Source organism: Leuresthes tenuis, unplaced genomic scaffold (assembly GCF_036924035.1).
Source record: "Leuresthes tenuis unplaced genomic scaffold, fLeuTen1.0.hap1 SCAF_15, whole genome shotgun sequence".
Taxonomy (NCBI): domain Eukaryota; kingdom Metazoa; phylum Chordata; class Actinopteri; order Atheriniformes; family Atherinopsidae; genus Leuresthes; species Leuresthes tenuis.
In genome coordinates this window covers 15341073-15356753 of record NW_027325369.1, presented here as the reverse complement: position 1 = coordinate 15356753, position 15681 = coordinate 15341073, and the positions used below count along the sequence as shown (strand labels likewise).

The 15681-nt window shown below is 42.4% G+C and overlaps 3 protein-coding genes across 5 annotated transcripts; all 3 read left to right on the top strand.

Annotated features, from left to right (window-relative positions):
- The first annotated feature begins 443 nt into the window (after positions 1-443).
- tp53i3 (tumor protein p53 inducible protein 3) lies at positions 444-4685 on the top strand. Of its 3 annotated transcripts, none has more exons than XM_072366077.1 (7): positions 444-584; positions 1474-1546; positions 1659-1832; positions 1978-2245; positions 2377-2589; positions 3977-4173; positions 4373-4685. In XM_072366077.1, the coding sequence occupies exons 2-7, from the start codon at positions 1493-1495 to the stop codon at positions 4568-4570; spliced, it is 1104 nt and encodes a 367-aa protein (XP_072222178.1). In that variant the 5' UTR covers positions 444-584; positions 1474-1492; the 3' UTR covers positions 4571-4685. The 3 variants fall into 3 exon arrangements, with proteins under 3 accessions (XP_072222178.1, XP_072222177.1, XP_072222179.1); XM_072366076.1 differs by having other exon boundaries at positions 1471-1546; XM_072366078.1 differs by lacking the exon at positions 1474-1546.
- Positions 4686-5565: 880 nt separating this feature from the next.
- Positions 5566-9797, top strand: dnajc5gb (DnaJ (Hsp40) homolog, subfamily C, member 5 gamma b). Its single transcript, XM_072366087.1, has 6 exons — positions 5566-5700; positions 6016-6150; positions 7075-7288; positions 7406-7559; positions 9173-9220; positions 9706-9797. Exons 2-6 carry the CDS (start codon positions 6038-6040, stop codon positions 9765-9767), a joined length of 591 nt encoding a protein of 196 aa, XP_072222188.1. The 5' UTR covers positions 5566-5700; positions 6016-6037; the 3' UTR covers positions 9768-9797.
- Positions 9798-11937: 2140 nt separating this feature from the next.
- Positions 11938-15210, top strand: LOC140270839 (proton-coupled zinc antiporter SLC30A2-like). Its single transcript, XM_072366075.1, has 8 exons — positions 11938-12155; positions 12234-12418; positions 12592-12738; positions 12943-13096; positions 13179-13377; positions 14267-14372; positions 14457-14591; positions 14837-15210. Exons 1-8 carry the CDS (start codon positions 12091-12093, stop codon positions 14953-14955), a joined length of 1110 nt encoding a protein of 369 aa, XP_072222176.1. The 5' UTR covers positions 11938-12090; the 3' UTR covers positions 14956-15210.
- Positions 15211-15681: the final 471 nt, after the last annotated feature.

The window sequence follows — 15681 nt, the reverse complement described above, 5'->3', positions numbered from 1 at the left end:
CCATCACAGGGCCACATAGAGACAAACCAGACAAACAACCATGCACGCTCACACTCACTCCTACGGACAATTTGGAGTCACCAATTAACCTGACATGCATGTTTTTGGATGGTGGGAGGAAGCCGGAGTACCCGGAGAGAACCGGGTTCAATTCAGTTTCCCCAAATTTCACCATGTCTCTATATAATTTCTTTCTTTGCACCCAGTAGCCAAACGATTTTAAGATTAAATTTGAGCACAGTCAAAAAGACATTGGACAAATGTGATTATATATATATATTATTTCGACTCTGGGGGGCCTGCTTACATAATTGAGCAGCTGGATGAATGATTAGATAGAGAGGTAACTGTCTTTCTATATCGAGATATCTAGATATAGATATATAGATAGACAGATATTGAGTGAACTATTCCTTTAACATTTTTTTTGTGACAGGTTAGAACGCCTGTCCCTCTTAGGTGAGGTCGATTTCTCGAAACCAGAAGAAGAAAAAACTATGTGGAGTTAAGATAATGGCGCAACACAACTTCCCCAACAAATCTCAGTCACCTCAGAGTTGATTAGCTGCTGACATCGTAGGCTGGTGAGTTTAACTTTCTGTAATGCTTGAATGTAATGCCTGTAAAAAAGTGTAAGCTAGCAAGCGACTGGCTGTCATCATTGATCAATTATCTACTAAGTGTGGAGCTTCTCGTAAACTCATATCAGTATTCAACTTTAATGAATTGGTTATATAGAAGCTTTGACAGACAAAGTTGGACTAGAAGTTGTGTTAATCAGTTTAACAGCGCATGCGCTCGCTCAACGTAATCGTCGAACTTCACGTGCTCTCATTTAAATACTTGACTCATTTACAAAGACCACATTTTCCTGTTTTTGCTTCTGTTTTTGCTCTACTCTCTCGTTCCTCTCTTTAATCTTTCTTCTGCAAAATAGTTTTGTAATTAGTAGGCATGTCTAGGCATGATTGTACAGGAAGCCAAAGGGTCCAAAAAGTATAACTGAATGCGGACTGTATTTCTCTAAATGCTGCACTTGTCAGGTCATGTATTTCTTATTGTAGGTGCTCTCATCGATGATATATGATATTTGAAACCTTTAATAACCACATATCTTTTTACTGTGAATAACCGAAACAGTCAACTAATTGTTTCTTCATTCTAATTCTTTTCTTCATTTTGAATAAAATGCAATGGACCATTTTTGGAACAGATTTCCTCCAAAAATGGTGGTTTTTGCGTTCTTGATAAAAACAGTTTTTCATGCTAAATGGAATCACAGCCGTCAACATATATTCATAGTTTAATGCCAGTTTAATCCCTCAGAACATAGCTACACAGATACAAAATTCACTCAAATCAATTTTGAGACATTTTTCAGTTATTTTTCACTTATGCTGTATTAACCATAACAATGATGGCATTTAGTTTGCGTGATAATTTTGTCTCTCTTTGTTATTCATATTCCAGTAGCCACCACTGAGACTATCAAATGCATCAGATCCTGCGCGTCGGAAGTTTATTACTTAGAAACACCTACAAGACAGTAAGACGGCAAATAAAAAGTCCTCATAAAGTTGCCCCGTGTTGACTTCCTGCTGTTTGGGTTGTTTCTTTTTTCACCAGTGAAGAACTGATTTATGGCCCTTCTTTTTTAGATCCAATGCAGGTTTAGCTCCAGCTTTGTCAAGATGATGCGAGCGGTGTGCGTTGACGTACCTGGAGGACCAGAGAATCTGCTGCTGCGAGCTGTCCCCAAACCTCGACCTAAAGATGGAGAAATTCTGATTAAAGTTCACGCAGCTGCCCTCAACAGGGCGGACTTATTACAGGTACCGTAAAATCTACTGTAAATGTGACGAAAGACCTGATCAACTTCTAAAGGTTTCACTCAGATAATGAAATAGAACAGGCCTCCTGATTGTGCAATACATCTCGGCTCACTTAAACTGATAATCAGATAATGTTTTTCCGTAGAGACGAGGCCTGTACCCTCCTCCTGCAGGTGAAAGTGACATCTTAGGCCTGGAGGTAGCTGGTACTGTGGATGCTCTGGGCCCAGGATTGATGCGGGACTGGAAACCAGATGACAAGGTCATGGCCTTGCTCAGTGGAGGAGGATATGCAGAATATGTTTCTGTGCCTGAGGAGCTTCTAATGCCTGTTCCCCCTAACCTCACCCTCTGCCAGGCTGCTGCGATCCCAGAGGCTTGGCTCACTGCTTTTCAGCTGCTGGTTTTCATTGGTACAGACGCTAAGTCTCTCTTCTTTCTGTTTTTTAGCTAATACTAATATGAAAAAACAGAAAAGAGTGACTATGGAATGAGCAAGAGGCCAGGATTAAAGTCTGTGCTCGCTGTCGTCCTTTTTTCACAGCTCAGGTGAAGGAGGGGGAGGTAGTGCTGGTTCATGCCGGAGCAAGCGGAGTCGGAACAGCTGCTGTTCAGCTGGTTCGTCTGTTTGGTGCTGTGCCCATAGTTACTGCAGGAAGCCCCGAAAAATTAAGGGCGGCTGAGAAACTGGGCGCAGCAGCGGGATTCAACTACAAGGAGGAGAGCTTTGCGCAGGGAGTTCGTGACTTCACAGGAGGTGAAAGTGCAGCAGCAGACAGAAGCTGTAGTCTCTCAACTAGTCTGTCGAGTTTTTTAATGACTCTTTTTTTCTTTTTTAGGCAGCACTCGCAATCACTGCTGGTAATAAAAAAAATGCTAGAAACAGTACTATGCCTTGAGCAATGCCAGGTTTCTTCATATATCACCAGGAAAATTAGGAATAGCTGCATCTGTTTATTAAAACGTGTACATTTAAATGGTAAATGGTAAATGGACTTGTACTTGTATAGCGCTTTTCTAGTCTAACTGACCACTCAAAGCGCTTCACTACGTAAATAGACATACAGTCTATTAGGTAAAAAAAAAACAGAGTTTGTGCAATTTTGATGAGGGCTTGGCTTCCTGGAGGGCATTCAAAAGTAATTTTTTTGGATGTTAGCTGCCTTTTATACCGTTCTCTATCAAGATGATCCCACACTGCTTCAATAATGTTGAGGTCTGGCCTCTGTGGAAGATTCATCCCTTCATAAGACCTGTTGACACTGATTTTCCACGTCTTGTGTCATTTGGCATAGCTCAGCCTCCCTGTTTCTCTTCCTTAAGAATGGCTTCTTGACAGCCACCCTTCCATGGACATAATTTCTGATGAGGCTTGATCTTCTGTAGATGTTTTTGTAGTCCCGCAACTTGTTTTTTTTGTCCTCCACTTGTCTCCTATGCAATTTATTTTAAGGACACATTGCACACCGTGCTGAGATAGGCCAAGTTCTCAGCTAATAGCACCTTGGTAATCAACTCGTTGGTGCAAAAATACCATTTTTTATGTCTATGAAACATTGTTATCTTTGGCATTTTTCATAAAACCAACTAATGAAGTAAGAGTAAAAAATTATGTCTTTTCAACAAGCTGCTAGAGACAAAGCCACAAAGATACCGTTTGAAATTGGTTCTTACGTTTTCTATATTGTGTAGACGTGTCACAGATTCATCTCTAGAGTTAGTTGCCTTTTCATGCTTGAAATATTCACAGGTCAGAGTTAAGTGGCAGAACAAACAAAAAACACATGCCTCTGAAAATGGTTGGGTACCAGGGCTTGACTGAAAACGTGCGAAAAGCTGCCAGTGTCCAAAGAAAAACTTACAAAAATCTTCAGAAAGCCTCGAGAGCCTTTTGTTCAAGAGCACTTTTCTGGAAGAAGGATGATGCTTTCATGAGGGAAACACTGAGGCCTTATTGCAGAGAGGAGTAACAGGGAGGTCCTACTTTTTTTTAACTATGATTTATCTGTAAAGACTTTCCAGGATGAAGAAACCATTTATTCCACCTGCGCTTTCGTTACTTTGGCATTTACAAATTGTTTACAGCGGGTGAAAAATGGTCTGTTCAGTTGTATAAAAAAATATATATAATTGGAACTTTACAGGCAAAGGAGCAAACGTCATCCTCGACTGCATCGGTGGGTGTAACTGGGAGCAAAACGTGAGCTCCTTAGCGGTGGACGGGAGATGGGTGCTGTACGGCACCATGGGAGGCAGGGCAGTCGAAGGAGATCTGCTGGGAAAACTGCTCTCCAAGCGAGGCCACTTGCTCTCCAGCCTCCTCCGCTCTCGTAGTCTTCAGGTCAGAAATGTTTCTTCACCTTTTGCATGTGATCATGCTGATTCGTGTAGCTGGTTCGTGTAGCATAGAGAAAACGATTTCAACTTCCTCTATTCTCAATGTCTGGTCATCCGCTGTGAGACTGATAGTTCCCTTTTAACACGTCTCCCGGATGAGCATGTCTGTGCCTGATTCTTTCTTTGCATTTTCCCCGCCACAGTACAAATCGGACCTGGTGACGGCTTTTTCTCACAGAGCGTTGCCGTATTTCTCGGACCAGCCTTCCTCCTTGATGCCAGTGATTGACAGCACTTTCAGCTTGGAGGACATTGCAGAGGCTCACCGACACATGGAGGCCAACAGAAACATGGGGAAGATTGTCATGAATGTGATTCCACGGAGTGAGGAAACTCAATGATTGGCACCTGCTTTAGTACCAAAAGAAATTTAATCCATCTAAAATGTATATCCGATTGAAGTATTTCTACAGAAGCATGTTTTTCTGTTAGATATGTACCATCCACTAATAAAATGGTCCCCCCAAAAAGCTATTCTCCAGTGTATTTTCTTCTGCTATGGGCGACTACCTAGTATTTATTATAAGCCTCTGTCAGTTCTGCACGAGGAGCCCTTTAAATTTTTTACAGCAAGAGCATAGCATATAATGCATTTGAACTCTGAAGAAGTGGATCAAAGTAAAGACAAAATATATAGGGAGCAATACTGACGTATGGTAGTCTCCTGAGCTGCGTGCCCATCGCATCGAGGGAACGCGCACAGCTAAATAAACCGATCCTACGCGGTTATTGTCTGACTGAAAGGATCTATGAGGCGTATAACGGGTCTGAATCGATGCCTCATGTGTTGTAGTTTTCATCCGTGGCAATAAGTTATCTGGAGTCCGTAGTTTACAAATATTTAGAATGGTTTCAATGAGGGAAAAGTTATTTATACTCTTCATCTGGACTTTAGTATAGTCCTTTTGCTTTTCTGGCACAGCATGTAACACAGCTCGTGGAAAAACCACTACGCTGAAGGTTATCTCCTGAAGATACCTGCAAAATTAAGTTTACGTTTACTCGTAATGCAGCGGTAGGCCATCCACAGCATTAGATTTGCTAGAGAACGCATTTGGCAGTGCTGAGTTTGGGGCTGCCGAGATTTTTTGCATCCCCTGTTTTTCTTTAAAGGTAGTATATAAATTACATGAAACTCACAATACACATCTCGGCAACTCCAGAAAAGTCTGTTTTGACACCCCTCATAAATCATTGCAATGATAGACAATAACCGGTAGGCTCTGTTTATTTAGATATGCGCGTTCCCGAGGACTACAGTTCTCGGCATCACACCGGGACGTTTTGCCCCCATGATTCCTTTCGGAGTCGAACTTCCGGCTTTACTGCCCTCCCGGGCATGAGGAGATTCAGCCCCACGAAGTTCTCTGCCAGTTTCAAGCAGCTCATGGAATAAATTTCTTGAAGTCAGTGAGCGAGGAGACTCTCGGACTCTATGATTCCACGAGAAATAACAACATTCACTTCTCTGGTATGTGAGCTTTTACGTGTTCTTCACTTCGCACGAGACAGTTATTTTCGCCAGTTGGAAATGTAACGATAGTTTACCTCGGTGCGTCTAACGTAACGTGTAGTAAAAACGAGTCAAACATTCAAGTCAAAACCACATATTTTACGTGCAGGTGCTTAAACCGTAGCTAGGCTACAAAATGTTGAGTGCTCTCTGGACTTCCAGCATTCGTGCCACCAAGTTTACTGTCCTCAGTTTACTTCCTCACCAACGTTTTAAGCCCTAAAAGTTACTTTCCGTGTTTGTCAGTACATGGTTTGTGATTGTGTTCATTAGCGCAGCCGCCACACCGTGAAACATGGAGGATCCCAACAGACCTCAGAGGAAGATGTCGAAAGCAGGTGACAGTTTGTACAAGGTGCTGGGACTGGAGAAAGGAGCGTCTCCCGACGACATAAAAAGGGCGTACAGGTAGGTTCAGTCCTCCCGTTGAACTTGCAGGTCAAGCCGGCTGTTTAAAACTGGGAAATGAGAAGTGGGGCAATTTAAAACTTTACAGGACAGTAACAGAAAGTGCCAGCGCATTGATGAAGAAGCGTCCCCAAGAGATTCTTATATGTTAGTATTTCCTCTCAACAGCTCCAGCTCCACTGCCAAGACAAGAAAATGAAAGTTTAAGATCTTTGCTCTGAACGCCACCTGTTTGAACACCATTTTCCATTTCCCCCTCCTTATATCAGATAAGTGCTGCCTAAACAGGCGACATGGAGCCGATCAGGAGGATGTGCGATTACATCTGGATTAAGGAATGCCTTTAATGCTTATTCCTGTGCCTCACACAGTTCACAAGCAGTTTTTATGCTGCGGAGGAGCACATAGTTCTTTTAGGGGAAGTTTTTGCCTTTGAGAAGTGGCGTTGTCATGAAGACGAGGCAGATTTTTAAAGGTAGAACTTTAGTTTCATCAGTGCATACGCTGCCTTTTTAAGAAGGTGATCTGTGTTGTTTCAGCGATTGTTTAGGAGCCAATGTGAACTGCAAAGAGAAGAGATTGAGCAGTTTTTTTTTTTATGTCGTTGTGCTTTTGTCACAGTGAAGGGTTTAAAGAAATGCCTCGGTTTCCATCAGCAGCTGATAAAGTGTCGGCGTTCATCTGCTTGCAATAACTTTTATTGTCTTATGTCAGGGATGTGTGGAGAGTGGAAGGTTTATCTAACTATCTGATCATATGGCAAGCAATCCTGACGAAGTACAGCAACCCCATGATGGTCAAATTCAAGAATTTTACACTCGCTTGATAAAGCGACCCACTGGACTATAACTAAAGCTTTAGAAAGTTGGCTGAATTCTAACCCTTGTCATATATATATATATATATTTTTTAACCCCCTCGCAGGAAATTGGCATTAAGGCATCATCCTGATAAGAACCCAGATAACCCAGACGCTGCTGAGAAATTCAAAGAGATCAACAATGCCAACTCCATCCTCAGTGACGAGAACAAGCGGAAAATCTATGACGAGTATGGATCTATGGGCCTCTACGTGGCCGAGCAGTTCGGCGAGGAAAGCGTCAAATATTATTTCCTCATGTCCAAGTGCTGGTTCAAGGTGAGAGGCGTGTTGTCCGGTTGCAAACGTGCAAACCGGAGGACGTGTGCATGCGCATTCTTTTGATCCCCATCTGCCAAAGAGTCTTAAGATTACTGACACCCATCTCTCCCTCAGACCCTCTTTTTGTGCTGCACCATTTGCACCTGCTGCTGCTGTTTCTGCTGCTGCTGTTTCTGCTGCGGGAAGTGCAAGACGCCGCCGGACGAGGAGAATTTTGTATACATGGACCCCGAGGACCTGGAGGCAGAGATCAGAGAACAGGAAGCAGGTAACTTTGGACTTTGTTGTTTTGTGTTTGCTTCAGTTTGGACAGTTGAAGGAAGGGCTGTATTCCTGCTGCACACACAACAATGACGTTTCCCAGGTTGCATTTTTATAGTGGCGTCTAATTCAAAGATGTTTTTTGTGAGTGAAAACATCCCAGTGTGGAGTCAGCAGCGGGGCGTGTGAATTGTGTGTGTCCACAGCACTGACCTTTCTGTTAGGACGCAGTTACTGCCTGCATAATCATTTTACATAGACTTTGCCTTCGGTAGTGGCCATAAATACTTTAGAGTTTTGTATACTGCACGGCTCATGTGATTTGAAAAGCAAAGGCCAGAGCTGCCGGTTTTTAACTTGACACCAGTGACATGCATGAGAAGAAAAAAAAAAGTGTTTGTCAGATGAATCATCACAAAAGTAGGCCATATTTGTAACATCTGTGACATGTTGCTGACTCTCTGAAGCTTTGCTGAAAAGTACACTGCCTGTCACACACTCTAATATATACTTCGCTCTTTAGCTCTGATTACAGCGCGCATTCGCTGTGGCATCATTTACACAAGCTTCTGCGATGTCACTTTGTTTTAGTTTATTTCCGTCCAGAGTTGCATTCATTTTTCGCCAAAACCTCATAGTGATGATGGGAGAGTCGGACCGCTGTGCAAAGTCCCCTCCAGCACATCCCAAAGACTCTCAATCGGATTATGGTCTGGACTCTGTGGTGACCGATCCATGTGTGAAAATGACGTCTCGTGTTCTCTGAACCAGTCTTTCACAATTTGAGCCTGTTGAATCCTGGCATTGTCATCTTGGATTATGCCCGTGCCATCAGAGAAGGAAAAAATAACCTGGTCAGTCAGTCTTTTCAGGTAGTGAGTTTACCTCATTCATTTCTTTTTTCTTTTTTTTTTTCAATTAGCCTCACTTTTTTTTTTTTTTTAAAGCTACACGGCTGTTTAGTCCCAATCCCTTGAGTTCCCTTTGCGTTGTGCATGTGGAGATGCTCTTACATTCACTATTAAACATAACAGTGAGTTCTACTGTTTACCATTTGAGTGGATTTGATTTGGTTCCTCACTACCCTTCCAGTTTTTAATAATGCGTTTGACAGTTCTTAATCTAATTTGAGTTGTTTTAGCAATCTCTTTGATGCATGCCAGTAATCTGACCCTTTGGCTCTTACCTATTTTCTTAGTTAAATCCAGGTGGTGGCTTTTTTTTTCCGGACGGGCAGTATATATTTTTTGGTGATATGAGATCAATATGATTACCAACAAATGTCTTGGCTGTGTGTTTTGCTGAAATAGTGACAAATGGGCACCACGCCGAAATTCCAAATAGCCATACATACAAGTCTGGTTCAGTCAGATTGAGATGTGACAGCAAAAGGTGGAAAATTGATGCAGTTTGATTTGTCACTTCCTGTGGAAAGAAAAAGTCCCCTTATGATAGCAAAATGTTGTAGAAACTGCACTGTTGGATTGCAGATTTATACGTGTAATTTTATCCTAACCCTCTGAATACAGTCTACATGCGGTTCAATCCATGACAAAAGCACTTCAAGTGATTACTGTTAGTCAGCAGCAGTTTTTCTCAGTGTTTGATTCTGTTTTACAGCAGGGGACCATGTAATCGTCATACAGCCGAGCTCCACTGAAACCTCAGGTAAGTGTTGCCTCTTCAGGTGATGTTTACCCGCCCGCTGATCCCTGCTGTTCTGAGCTTTTTGACTTGCATGGCTGATCTCAAAGCAGTGTTTCTTGCCAATTCAGGTGCTAACAAAGGGGTAGACTTAAGATTTGGGTAGACTCTATGCACATTTTTTAATCTATCATGCCCATCCCATGTTAGAGAAGGGTTGGGATTCTGTTAATGAAGACTTCTTGAAAAGTCAGACTGCATGCAAATGAAGCTTGAGCTTTCAAACCCATCCAGAGTCTTATCTGATGAAATTTCTTGCTGCTGAGGAGAAAAATAATCGAATCTTGTAGCACTGGAACCCATCCGTTAATGACTGTGCCTCTGGCCAATAATTTTTGCCTATATGAGCTTCCAGAGCTAAAAATCTTGTCCCTTTCATACAGAATAATCGTGTGTAGGTGTGTTTGTGAAGACTGAATAAACAGCTCCGTTTTCTTGACCTCCCGCAGGTGAGAATGCACCGATTGTGATTCAGCCTCATGCAGCCAACGGCAGGTCGACCTGTGAATAAGCCAACATATCACCGCCAGCCAAAGAATGACCAGGTGTTTTCCTCAAACACTGTGTGACATACAGCAAATGCACCCCCACCCCCCCTCAGAGGCTTATTTGTTTACACAAATCGGGAGCGATTTGAAAATTGCCACTTTTTTTTTTTTTTTTTTTTTTACGCTGATGGTTTGTCTCTGGTCCAATCTTTTATATTTATATTTTTTAAACATTTCATAAATTATGGGACAAAATACGTGCCTCAGAAACCAATAACGAAGCCATGCAGATCAAAGCCAATGAGCTCTGGTATGAGAGACTTTTCTTCTGCACTTAAACACTCACAAGTTCGTTTTGTGAATCTGATCCAAAAGCTGCCATAAAGATGTGAGAACGTCTTGACCCAAAATTCATGAGAGTTGTTTTTATATCTTTTCTTTTTTTTTTTTAAAGGCTAATTCAGGTTTTTCAGACTGTTAAAGGCCAACCACTTCAGTCTCACTGCACATGGAAACACACTGTAGAGCTAAATTGATGGCCTGAATCAGATCAACAGTCTCTGGCTGCTGCGCATTCATCTTTTGGTTGTAAATATATTGTGATGCTTACAGATGTTTTAGGAGAATTTGTTATCGCCTCCTTTTGAGACTGAGTTAAGATCACACAGGTATTGTCTTGTGTTCTTCCACCTCCCTTTGTTTTTTTTTTTTTTTTTTTTTTTGTTGTTGTTTTTTTTTTTTTACATGCTGTGGATATTAGAAATAGGGGGAAAAACATGTTGGTGACTCCTCCCAGAACTAAATGGCTCAAATCGTAAATGGTATTGCAGTCAAACGAAATATGAAGACAAAACAGCTGTTGTAAATGGAAAAAATAATACTAAATTCACTCAGTTAGTTTTAATTGGCATGAAGAAGAGAGGGGCACCTATGAGGTGTCCTCATATTTACGGGTTTTGCCCTTGGATTGTGACTTGGTTTGACTTCAACAGTATGTTTAAAAAAATATATACTGGTACTTACACACAACTGTTGAGGGACCTGAACGCAGCATGGAGCCAGAGCCAGGATCTGATAAGCTCAGGGGTAGATAGCAAACTTTGATGCCTCTAAAGCTCCTTAGAAAAATCTTAAGGCTATTAGCCTAGCTTAGCATAAAGAGTAGAAGTCGCTGGAGACATACCTAAAACCTCTCTCTGACTTTCTAGAGTCATACCAATGAGATTTATTATCAGAAATGCTTCCAACTCACGGCTAGACTTTTAATTTTATGTGCGTGCACAGATTAGACAAAGAAGATTCTTCGTAATTTGAGCTTCAGAGGTGTCGCAGCAGTCTTTATGCTAAACTAAGCTACAGAGCTCCTTACAGACGCAATGCACACAGACACGAGTGATATCAGTCTGTAACACCAGAACAGACCAGTGGTTGTTTTGGTTAGTTCACTGAACGCGAGGCAAAATACCCAAAGAGGCGGGTAATTTAACAGGTACTGATTGACCATTGTTGCACAAACTGTGTGAACTTTTCCTGCACTGGGCACTATAACCAGAAATGTTAATTTCTTCAGTGAATAGAAGCGGAAGTTTCCACTTTTATTTTCACTTTTTTTTTCTGTGCTGCTGATGGAATCCTTGTTTTTAGAGCAAAGCTTTCTCTGTGGCATGCTATGATTTGTATAGGAAATTCAGAGCTGTATTTTTGATGTTTTATGAATGTATATCAAGATAAAGCCTTGAATTATGCAATATCTATTGTTGTTCATATGTATATTTTTATATTTCAGCCCCCAAAAAAACAGCACAAGTTTGTACAAAAACATGGGGCATGGATCATTTTCCTTGATTTTTGTACAAATGAGGAACTTGTGCTGTTTTTCTTGGGCTGCCAGGATGCATTAATTTAAAGTCTTGACAGGTTATTGTCCATCTCGCCACTTGATAAACACAAATAAGAACCTGAATACATTTTAGCGGAATTTTTTTGTTCTTTATTTCGGGGGGTGGTTTTGGTGTTTTCAAAGATTGAATACAAAATTCAGTATTTTCATTGTCTCAACATTCCCATGTATTTTATGTTTTTTAACTCTCGAATGTTTCCAGAATGTCTGTAAATTAAAACAATGTAAATGTTTGTGTGATGAAATAAACTTGGGTTAAACTGGAAAGTCATGAATTTTTCTTGGGATTTCTTGCTTGGTGCCTCTGGACTCGGTCACCGGCCATTGGCTCCTGTGGCGCTCCACCCCTGACAGATAAGGTGTGCCTTACAGCAGCTGGCAAATTGTTGTGCTTGCTCTGTAAACCGAATCCCAGGAAGTCTCTGAAGGTGTAGTCACCTGAAGATATGGAGTTGATGACGGAGTCCGAGAAAGAACCTCTGATTGAGCCTTACTTGGAGCCTCTTACGTGGTACGTCTCAATGTTTGTCTCCTTTTTGTGCGCAGATTGTTGTTGATTTGCATGTGTGGGTTTTCTGCCTCCGGTCAGGATGGGTCCTCCAGAGGAAAGGCATTCCCATTCAGAGTTCAGTGAAGGCTCCACCGGTGTGGACGGTCTGCTGCAGTCTGAGTCGCTCTGTGAGGAGACTGAAAGTGATGCGAGACGCGTGGCCAAAAGGAAACTCCTCATCGCCTGCGCCATCAGCCTCGTGTTCATGATGGGAGAGGCGATCGGTATGTTGAAGCACTGGTGTCCAGATGTTACTGTTTATCTTCAGTCTTTCTACAAACCGTAAAGTTTCAAACCTCGTGAGCTTCATCTTTTCTTAAGTGAGAAATACTTTCCTTTTTGAGAGCAGAGATGTGCATAGATCATGTTGATTTGCAGTTATTCGTGTCCTTCGCAGGTGGATTCGCTGCTCACAGTCTGGCCATTATGACGGACGCAGTTCATCTCCTGACGGACTTTGGCAGCATTGTGATCAGCATCTTTTCTCTTTTGATCTCATCCAGGCCTCGGACACAGACCATGACCTTTGGATGGCACCGGGCAGGTGGGACTTTCCTTCCATAAACTTTGGTGCAGTATTCCACGCACAGGCCCCCTCTGGTAGGGGTTGGTTTGTGAGTGCTCTCTAAAATTCCAGCATAAACTCATTTGTTTTCATTCTTTCGATTTGTGGGTGTCTTCGTGTTATGTTCATGTGTTCTTACAGTATGTATCTGGCCCTTTACTTTCAATAACTTGTTTTACACAGAGATTCTGGGCATGTTGCTCTCCATTGTCTCTATCTGGGCTGTGACAGCGGTGCTGGTCTCATCGGCCGTACAGAGGATCACTGACGGGGACTACGATATCGACAGTCGGATCATGCTCATCACCTCTGGTTGTGCGGTGGGCGTTAACATCTTGTGAGTGTGCTCTGCGTTATTTCTGTTTTGTGTAGAGATCAAATGCTCTTATAAAAGTAGTCTGAACTCTTTCTTCACTCAGGATGGTTCTGATCCTGCATCAGTCTGGCGCCTCACACGGCCACGGCCACAAAGGCCCCAAGAGCCAGCTGCAGAGGGAGAAACGGCCTCACGGGCATAGCCACAGCAATGCTAGTGTGAGGGCGGCCTTCATCCACGTGTTGGGAGACCTGCTGCAGAGTGTCGGAGTCCTCGTAGCTGCCGCCATCATCCACTTCCGGGTCAGTATCTGCGCAGGTCAACGTATGTGCAGCCATGTGAGACTGAGGTTTCTTAGCCACTCCTTATCACAGGTTCTGAGGTATTTTAACCTTTCTTGCAAACGTGTTTCCAAAATGAAGGTGTGTTTAAAGCCTGCTGGATTGTGTTTAGTCCTACTTTTATAATTCCCCCAGTGACGTCATGACATTCGCATCCAGAATCTGCTAATGTTTAGTGGGAACATTTCCCACACATCCACCACACAATCCCAAATCAGATTTTTACCAGCCCACACTGAAAGAGTTCTCTATTTATTTTAGATGACTTTCGGTCACTTTTAATGATTGTGGTCAAATTTAAAGCTTAATTTGGATTTGATCACACTTCTTCCCTATCATGTCTGCACAGCGGTACACTGCACCACCACTACTGGCCCAGATCATGCAAAGCAACAGAATGCACCACCACAGGGATTATTATTCCCCAACAAGCGCTCAGTGAGAGCCAAGAGCAGGAAAGCACCTGGATTATCGTTGTTTTAGGAGCCAAGCAAGAACAGTTACGTCTGCTCAGCTACAGTCTGTAATGTTAAAAACCACTGACTTTAAAGCTTTAAAAGGTTCAATGCTTTTGCCAAAGTGTGTCTCCTTTATGAATAATTGGGCCTTTCCTTGCCTTGTCTGACTGCAGGAGCCTAACGTTTTAGTTATGTCCCGCTACTGGGTTTGTTGACAATGTCGAAAAATACAGATTAAAACCAGCCTAAAAACTAGCAAGACAAAGACACACGATTAAAGAATGTGGAAGAAACTACTGTCGACCATTGACCAGGACTTTGTGGTATAAGGTCACACTCCATACTGTGGTTTATTTCCACTTTGACGCACATTTGATATCTCTTCCTCACAGCCTGAATTTAAAGTGGCAGACCCCATCTGCACGTTCCTGTTCTCAGTTCTTGTCATCGGGACAACGGTTCCCATCACAAAGGACATTTTCAGGATACTAATGGAAGGTAAACACATTTAACTCCCCCTGTGTTGGTGACGTGAGTTTCACAGCGACTGTCCACGTACTGTAGTCTGGCTGTTTGTTGCAGGTGCTCCTCGTGGCGTTAGCTTCGGCGCTGTCAGAGAGCTGCTGCTGTCTGTGGGAGAAGTGGCGGCTGTTAACAATTTGCACATGTGGAGCCTCAACATGAATCACTCTCTGCTGTCAGCTCACATTGCCATAGGTAGAGGTTAAGTCAGTACTGCTTTACAACTGCTGAAAACCAGAGGAGTTTGCTCAGAAATGACCTTTGACACGTCCTCCATCTTTTTTATGGCTCATCTCTTGTTGATGGGTTCTGTTTTGGGGGATCTTTTAATCTATATTTATAGTTAGTTTTAATCAAAGTACTTATTTTTTTCCTTTTTAAATGTTATCCCAATCGGAAGATTCTTTGAGCAAAAACGTTTCCTCTGCTTGTGTTCGCAGACGAAGAGGCTGATGCGCAGGTCATCCTCAGGAAGGCGACAGAGCGGCTGCGCTCCGAGTTTGGTTTCACCAGCGTCACAATTCAAGTGGCGCATTGCAAGATCGCCGCTGCAAGATGACTCGTACTGTTTGCTCCTTGTGGGGGAGGCTGGTTTTAAGAAGGCTTATGTGGTAGCGGATGATTACCAGCTGAACTCTGTAAGTGATGTGAAATCTGTTCTAAAAGCATTGGGATCGCCTCACTAACTGTGCCCTTTGTGTTGTAGATTAGATTATAAACCGATGAAATTAGCATTGAAAATAAGCACATTAGCAGGTGAAAACATACTATTGGTTTTGTTTTGGCTGGGGGGGGGGGGGGGGGGGGGGGTGTTATTTATTGTAGCTAGTATTAAAAAAAATCACATTAATCTCAATACAAAAGTATTCACACCCGTGTATTTTGTTGGCAGCAGTAATAACTGTCAGTCTTCCTGTGTAAATGTCCACAGGAAGGTTTTAACACGTCTTAACATGTTGCTTCAGCTTCAAAGCCTCCAGCAGGTAAAGTGAGTGAAGATAATTATTTTGGTTCTGCAGCATCTACCAAAGGTTGGGAGGGATTGGACACCAAGACTGAAGAGAAAAAAAAAAAAGAAAAGCGTCAGTTGTTGATGTTTGTGTGTTGAAAGCAAGAGAAGTGCACCAGCGTAGAGATTTAATCGGCTTTAACCAATGACCTCAGTCTGCCTTTAAAGCAGGCCTGATGTCCGAGCTCCAATTGGAACCGAGATTAGAATATTTTTGTGGAGGGTAAAATTTCAGTTGATTTCAGCAGAAATTTCTTTATGGTTTCAGTGTAACTG

What these genes read in the sequence shown, in the direction of transcription:
- tp53i3 (XM_072366077.1), top strand. Translation starts at nt 1,493, where the DNA reads ATGCATCAGATCCTGCGCGTCGGAAGTTTATTACTTAGAAACACCTAC. An exon ending in AGTTCGTGACTTCACAGGAG is followed by an intron (nt 2,590 to 3,976) that starts GTGAAAGTGCAG and finishes GGAACTTTACAG; the next exon opens with GCAAAGGAGCAAACGTCATC. An exon ending in TCCGCTCTCGTAGTCTTCAG is followed by an intron (nt 4,174 to 4,372) that starts GTCAGAAATGTT and finishes TCCCCGCCACAG; the next exon opens with TACAAATCGGACCTGGTGAC.
- dnajc5gb (XM_072366087.1), top strand. Translation starts at nt 6,038, where the DNA reads ATGGAGGATCCCAACAGACCTCAGAGGAAGATGTCGAAAGCAGGTGAC. An exon ending in GATCAGAGAACAGGAAGCAG is followed by an intron (nt 7,560 to 9,172) that starts GTAACTTTGGAC and finishes TCTGTTTTACAG; the next exon opens with CAGGGGACCATGTAATCGTC. An exon ending in GAGCTCCACTGAAACCTCAG is followed by an intron (nt 9,221 to 9,705) that starts GTAAGTGTTGCC and finishes GACCTCCCGCAG; the next exon opens with GTGAGAATGCACCGATTGTG.
- LOC140270839 (XM_072366075.1), top strand. Translation starts at nt 12,091, where the DNA reads ATGGAGTTGATGACGGAGTCCGAGAAAGAACCTCTGATTGAGCCTTAC. An exon ending in TTTCAGGATACTAATGGAAG is followed by an intron (nt 14,373 to 14,456) that starts GTAAACACATTT and finishes TGTTTGTTGCAG; the next exon opens with GTGCTCCTCGTGGCGTTAGC. An exon ending in GTCAGCTCACATTGCCATAG is followed by an intron (nt 14,592 to 14,836) that starts GTAGAGGTTAAG and finishes TTGTGTTCGCAG; the next exon opens with ACGAAGAGGCTGATGCGCAG.